This window comes from Gossypium arboreum, chromosome 13 (genome assembly GCF_025698485.1).
Source record: "Gossypium arboreum isolate Shixiya-1 chromosome 13, ASM2569848v2, whole genome shotgun sequence".
Classification (NCBI taxonomy): Eukaryota; Viridiplantae; Streptophyta; class Magnoliopsida; order Malvales; family Malvaceae; genus Gossypium; species Gossypium arboreum.
The window spans coordinates 3397112-3405076 of NC_069082.1; the positions used below are offsets into that span (position 1 = coordinate 3397112).

Below are 7965 nucleotides of genomic sequence, written 5' to 3' on the forward strand. Positions count from 1 at the left end.
TAACATGTTAAAAGAATAGATAGTGTCACTAAAATTTAATAGAAAGACATTTTCCTTTTCTTTTATAATGTGAGATTTAAACAAGTCATGATATTTTGAAGAATCAATTAGGACATTTTGAAGTTTAAAATTAATTTAAAATTTAAACAATAATTTGAGGGCTTTTTGTACATTAGTTCGAATTTTGATAACTTTTCTCAAATTGGTCCATGAATTTGGATTCAATTCAAGAGTGATGATGTGATATTATGAGATTGTGTCATATCATCATTTAAAAATTTAAAATATATAATCTAAAAATAAAAATATATATTAAAATTATAAAGAAATTTTCAAATTTTCAAATTTTATAAAAATTTTTAAGTATGTGGTACAATCTCAAACTAGTACATCATCATAAATTAGCAAAATCCAAATTCAAAAATTAATTTATGAAAAGCTGTCAAATTCCGAGATTAATGCGTACCAAAATATAATATCCAAAGACTAAAATAGACAAAAGTACCAAATTTAGGGACTAAATATTACTTTATTCCAATTTAAAAAGCATGTGCTATAAAAATTTCAAGTGGTGGCGGTGAAGGGTAAAAAGAAACCAGCATTCAAAGGTTTGACCTTTGTCCAAGTTTGATTGAAAATCACCGCAACGCTGGAGTTCTTAGTTATATGATTGGTACGTGACATTCACGCGCGAGTAAAAGTTGAATGGGTCTACGACATGTCTTTAGGTTGTTTTGGTCAAAATCTTACAGCACAATTTATGAAAGAGAAAAACAAAAGAAAAACAAAATCTAATTTTGGACTCTGTCTTAAACAGTTAAACGTCTCAAGCACCTTTATTTTGAATGAATAGTCTTTTATTCCATCCTTTGATTCTTCTGAAATGTCAAAATTTTATTTTGGTCCCTTTATTATGACTAAATTTAAATTTTAATCTCTAAACTTTAGAGTTATTCATGGTTAGCCGGGTTTAACTGAGCCCGTGTATAATATATGGTAGCCAAAACCATTCTAGTACTGATCATATCGTTCTGGTCTTGAGTCGGGTATCAAGTAGTTTACATTTTTTATCTATTTAAAAATAAATAAATTTTTATCTTAACTATTTGTACTTTTTATAATTATATTTAAAATAATATATATAAATTATATTTAAAAATAAAAGTATTTAGTTAAATTTATTCAATTTAATTAAGGATTTTAAAATTATATTTGTATTAATATAAAAAAATTATATTTGTATATAAAGTTTTATATATGTAATTGAAGTATATTTGCATAATATATAATATAAAATTATTTTAAAAATGTCAATAAATCCAAAACGGTACATCAAAATACATCGATATCGATATGTACTATTACCGAAACAAAAACAGAATGTCTATTGAGATAATATTGGCTACTTTAGCTTATTATCTTTATCATGCATAAGCGCTTGATCAACCCGTAATATAAGCCTCGAATTTTGACCAATGTCATTTATTTAACTCAAGCTTATTTAAATATGCTCATATTATTATTTTTTAAAAATGTTATTTTTATTTTATATTTAGAGATTTTATATTTTTCCTTTTACTACTTGTATATATATATATTATTTTATTATTTTTTTTGCCAAGCTTAGATCAGACTTGAATGTTGGAATCTAAGTACGGATTTTATTTTAAATTGGCTTAATTTTTTGTCCAAACTCATTGTTTAGCGTAAAATTTTCATCCAACCCCTTCAAAAAAATTGCACAACTTTCAATTTAGACCGGTATTTAGACTAACTAATGACACTATAAAGTAACGGATCAAATTATGTCAGAATTTAGAATATAAATACTAAACCCCCACTTTGAATGTAATAAAATGACCAAAACCATAATTTGACCAAAACAAAACTACGAATGAATGAAGTTTTGACCATTTTTGTTATTCATTGACTTTGCATACCCCAATCAGGAACACAAAGAACACTGAGGATTCGAATGGCAAATTTTCAGTTTTCAACAGGATCCCCCCAAAAGTCTATGGATAGAACTTTTTTTTAATATTTTCTATTATTTTATTTTCAAATTTCCATTAGCAGGCAAGAAGATCCAAACCCTTTATTTTCCGTTAGTGTTTTTAGTTTTTTTCCCCTTAAGGCTGACTCGCTTTAGGCGGAGCTTAAGTTTATAATTTTCAATTTTAGGTTGTCTGTTTATAAAATAATAAAAATACTTTTATATTAAAATTTATATATTTTATAATTAAATTTGAATAAAACTTTTAACAATAAAACAAATCATTTGAACAATTTTTTTAAAAAGCCTAAGTTTTAGTTGAACCCGATTTAGCACATGATCACCTCTAATCAAAGCTAAGATATGAGTATAGACAAACATGTTTTTATTAAGAGCAAGGAACCTGTTAATTATTCGGGCAAAAGTTTATATTAATTTTTAAAGAAAATTCACATTACCATTTTAATCAGAATAGTTAACGATGTTAATTTTTAGATTAAATCATGACATCATAAAATAAATGGATCAAATTATATCTAATTAAAATACTGAGACTAAATCTCAATTTTGAGTATAGTATGAGGACCAAAATTAAAATTTAACCAAATCGAAAGCATGAGAATGAAGTTTTGCATACCAAATTATGTTTGACTAGTTTACCCTTTTTATTTCCCTATTCATTGACTTTGAGGGACTCAATCAACAACACAAAGAAGACCGAGGATTCAAATGGCAATTTTTCAGTTCCCAACAGGATTCCACAAAAAAAGCATATGATGTCTGATATAGAATATTTATTTATAATTTAAAATTATTTTATTTTCAGAATTCCCATAGCAGCCAAGAAGATACAAACCCTTTTTTTTTTTTTTTTGGTTTTTTTCAGTGTTTTTAGGTACTTTAGACGGAGTGGGGGATCAAAGGGAAGATCTGCGTACATGCATTTAGCCAGAATATGCACATGATTTATTTTTTAATTTTCCTTTTCTTTGAAAAAAAAATTGGACGGGCTTCTCAGCCTCTGAAATTATCAATCATATTTTTTAAATTATTCAAATTTAAATTTATAAATTTATCTAAAAATTTATATCTATTTATTATTCAAAAATTATATGAATATTACTATCTGAATCCAAATCCAAATCCAAATTAAATACTTTTAACCATCAGATATTCGAAAAAAAAAAAAACCAAAGTTTGCAATCATTTCAAAAATATCAAAATCTACAAAAATCCCAAAACAAATGGATAATAAATCCAAAACTAGAATTTAAATATTATTTGAATCCACAAAAATCCAAAAGAAAAAACGAATTAAATATCCATGCGTATTTGAATCCACAATCTCGATTGCCATCCTTATTTGAACCTCTCAATCTTAGTATTAACAAAGAAGTTGAAAGTAACACCAATCTTTTCCCGGTGACTTGATTGACTAATTATTTTTGAATATTTAGTTAGTAACTTTTGATTTATAAAGTTATTTCTTAAAAATTAGTTAAATCGATTAAACTGTCACAATCCCGTCGCAAAATGCCGACACTATTTGCAACAAAAATTTCTGTTACAGAGTATCACGAGAAATAATATCAAAAATTTTGTGATGGTAATGGTGATATTTTCATCAGAAGTCCGTCACTAAAGTCTGTCACCGTAAATAGTTGAGCTCTAAATGTTGCTTTTGTCGTGAATTTGTCACTAGTCTGTCAAGCTATAAATTTCAAATACAGGTGAGAGCAAACCCCCATCAGCAATATTGGCATGAAGAATGAATTTCAAATATGCTTTAAGCCTGATCATTTCAACAATATAAGATTAAGGCCTAGTTTAGGAATTCTTCTCAAAAGTACTTCTGAGAAAAAAAATAAAACACTTTTGGGAGAAGCAAAAATTATTAGTTTCTGGAAAGAATGCTTTTGGGCTAATTTTGGCTTAGGAGAAGCACTTTTTCTCTCAAAAAGCAGTTTGTTTAGGAATGTTTTTGTCCCAAAGAACTTTTGAAAAGCATTCCTAAACTTGCCCTAAGTAGTTATGAATGATGTCCACTTTGCTTGTTGGAAGAGTCATCCAGTTTCAAAAGGTGGCAGGCATTGCCATACCAGGATGCATTACAATCAGAACAAGATGCAATCAAACTTTAAATGCAAGTCCAGAAAGAACCAAGAAGATTTAATCCTCGAAGCAAGGGAAAGTGATAAAGCAAGAATGCTCCCTCACTTTTGGTAACACAATATTGTCAAAACTGCAGAGAAGGTAAACTATGAAATATATATATAGCATGAGATCTAATTCTACGGCACTACATTAGCAATTCATTAAAAGTAATAAAAATTAAAGATAACTTCAACCAAATGGGCCTTTTTTTCTTAGAAAAAGTGCCCCTTGGTGCACCATGCATACACATGACCAAATGTACCTCATCTGGAAGGGTGGTGCTTTTGTTTTCTAGCACTACAGCCTAGGTGCACACCTTAACAATATTGATCATACATGTATCAGTTAGGCATTGCTACGGCTGCTGTATAATTTTAGAGGAAAACTCACGAACCTTCTCAATTTGAAAACTACAGCCCACAAGCAAAAACTACATCTGATCTGAAAACATACTTGATACCCTTGGAGACATTTCGAGCTTCATGCAGCATACATTTGTCACCATGAATGTGTAGGAGAGCCATTCCTTCAGCGGGAGCAACCTACAGAGTTAATATTACATAAATAAAGGGTATCCCATACCAAGCCATATACCTAATCCGATAGGAACTCAAAAAGACAAAAGTAACATGAAAGGGAAGAAATTTGCCTCTGCTACAATTTCGTTCCATGAATCATAGAAGACAGTTTCTCCTCCAACTAGAGGCTCTGATGCAGAATCCTTCAGGTTGCTCAAGTCACTTTTGCCTTCCGTTTCGGGACCACCGATTAAATATATTAATAAAGTATAATGGGTGCGCTTTTCCTCTCCAAGATCAACACTTCCATCAAAATGCCGTCCAAAGCGCTGGCCAACCTTATACCTGAAGTAGAATATTAATTGAATAAAGTGAAAATCAAAGTTCAGGCTTCAATATACACTACAAAGCATATTATTCAGCCTTCAATACACACATCATAACCTTTTATAGTCCAACCAAAGTTACATTTACTCAGATAAAAGTAAACATGGGTTTAATGGGGGGAAAATAAAGGTACCTGTAAAATCTAATATTGGGATTCAACCCAACCGCAACCTTCCCCCTAATCTTAATATCAGAGAATAATAGGCTAAGTCCAGACTGCCATATAGTATCAGCAAGTTTAGGATCATAAACAGATAACCGATCATTGTCTCGGTATGCTTCACCTTTAGTTGGACCAAGACTTCCTTGGTGCTCAAAACCAATTAACTCAGCAGTCTTAATAAATGCCTTTGACTCTGCAGATGTGAAGAAATTCTGCACCTGAAAGAATCAATACCATCCACGAATTTCAACAAGATCATTATCCATTGGAGAGTAACTTATATGAACCTGAATTCAAGACAAAAAACTTTAATGCTTTATAAACATACAAATCATACTGTTAGCAAGTGTAATTTCCACATTAACCAATTACAAAAGTTTGTAATATTATGACTAATTGCACAATTAGAACAATACCCAATTAGGCAAAGTACTACAACTTTTATAATGTTTCTGGGTAACACTAGAGCTGATGGAAAGGTAATATTAAAGGGTTGTTTTTAGAATAGTCCTAGAATTTCACTACCTATATAAGGCACTAGAAAAAAGGAGATAATTTTATTTTTAAAGAAAAAAAAAGAAAGCGAAATTCAAGAGAAACGTACGGTGAAGAGATCATTGTCTTGAAGGCGGGTAATGTGGAGATCGAGTTTGGATTTAAGAGAAGGCCACTTTGCCACTGCTGTTGCTTTCTTGTTATCAGCTGATGTTATGGTTCTGCTTCTGTCCACCATTTTTCTCTTCCTTGTTCCTGCCTCCGCCATTGAAGCAGAAACTGTTCTTGACCATGTTTTCTAATGTAATACCCAATAAAATAATACTATTTGGATCTTGCCCAATCGATAATCCTATATTTAGTCCGCCATCACATGGCCCAATCTTATAAGATATATTTCTAACTAAACACATGTTCAAAAAACCAAGGTTTTTTAGATTCGATGGGTCAAAGATCAAATCTTACCCCTTTTATTTTTATTTTTTTTAAGACTTAGATGTCATGGATACTTATTTAGTAGAATATTGTATAACATCTGGCTTCTTTAACCAAACATAAATGAAAAAGTCTCTCTTATGCATATGTAAACATGATATAGGGTTAAATGAATTATAACAAGTGGATCAGTACCAAACGGATGTATGAAATTAAAGTCTATATATCTAGTAGATCCATATAGGAAATAATATAAAAGGGATAATTTTAGATCAAAGTAATTTGATAAATTCCTTCTAAAAGTTCATATCAAAATAGTACTAGTTGATGAGAGTTACTTCAGAAACAAAAAAAGTAAAGTCAATTTTTTTTTGTTATTCTCTCAATTCCAATAAAATGTAACTGGATTTAGTATGTATAAGTTGGCGATCATAATCTATATGGATAGAATTTATAGTGGGATCTTGAAAAACAGGTAATTTCTGCTAGGCCTTTATTCTTTTTCTTGGTTCATTAAGGTTTTTATTTGTTGAAACTTCTAGTTATCTTAGTAGGAATTTGATATCTTTATTTCCATCTCAGCAAATAGTTTTTTTTTCCACAAGGAATCGTGATGTCTTTCTATAGGATCGTAGGCCTCTTTATTAGTTCCTATTTGTAGTGCACGATTTTTTGGAATGTAGGCAGTGGTTATGATTGATTCGATAGAAAAAAGGGAATACTATGTATTTTTCGTTGGGGTTTTCCTAGAACAAAATTGTCGCATCTTTCTACGATTCCTTATGAAAGTTATTCAGTCCATCAGGATAGAAGTTAAAGAGGGTATTTATGCTCGTCATGTCCTTTATATGGAAATTAGAGGCCAGTGGACCGTTCCCTTGACTCATACTGATGAGAATTTGACTTCGCGCGAAATTGAACAAAAAGCTGTTGAATTGGCCTATTTTTTACGTGTACCGATTGAAGTCTTTTGAAATGTACATTTACTATCTAAATATGAGTATGCTCTTCGCTTCAGAAAAAATATTTATCAATTCACTCAGTTATAAGTTAATATCAAAATTTTAAAATATACCATAATTTGGTATACTTTCGTATATATTTTTAAATTTGTTTAATTTTTGAATATGTATTTGAAATTTTAAGTTGTTTTTTTTAGAATAATTAAAGACGAAAACATGTGATATCCCCCTATTTGTCTACGTATTATATCTTAATTTAGCCATTTCACCCAATTATTTAAAAATTAAGTGTTAATTATAGAGATTAATTTGTGTAACAAATGTCAACCTTAAGAGCCAATGTAATAGAAAAACTTCAGCTCAAGTTGAGAAAAGTTACGAAATTTAAGGCGGATTTAGTATTAAGATTTAAGCCTCAAATGAAACGTATGGATGAAAAATATATTAAGCAATGAGGAAGATATGTTTTGTAGAAAGAAATAAATATACATGATGCATTAATGGTAAAAAGATTTCTCTAGTTTTTTTCAATTTCGAAATTGAAACAAATTGGTTCATTTAGAAAAAACAGAGTAATTTAATCTCTATTAAAAAAGTGAGCAACTAAAGATAATTAATCACGACATTAATATTTTTCATTAATTGTACTTGGTTTTGATTGATATAATAAATTTAATCCTCAAAATTTACACATTATGTCAATTTGGTCTTAATTTAACAAATTTATCCCACAACATTTATGTAAATGTTGAGGTTGAATTTGTTAAAATTTTTAGAATTAAGGCCAAAATGAAAAATATATAAATATTGAATACTAGATTTATTATCATACTAATCAAAATTATGTACAATTGGTGA

The 7965-nt window shown here is 29.4% G+C and overlaps 1 protein-coding gene across 1 annotated transcript; it reads right to left on the reverse strand.

Annotated features, from left to right (window-relative positions):
• Positions 1 to 4282: 4282 nt before the first annotated feature.
• On the reverse strand, positions 4283 to 6037 carry LOC108462988 (uncharacterized). Its single transcript, XM_017762915.2, has 4 exons — positions 5820 to 6037; positions 5186 to 5433; positions 4797 to 5010; positions 4283 to 4689 (listed from the first exon to the last, which is right to left on the reverse strand). Exons 1-4 carry the CDS (start codon positions 5976 to 5978, stop codon positions 4558 to 4560), a joined length of 753 nt encoding a protein of 250 aa, XP_017618404.1. The 5' UTR covers positions 5979 to 6037; the 3' UTR covers positions 4283 to 4557.
• Positions 6038 to 7965: the final 1928 nt, after the last annotated feature.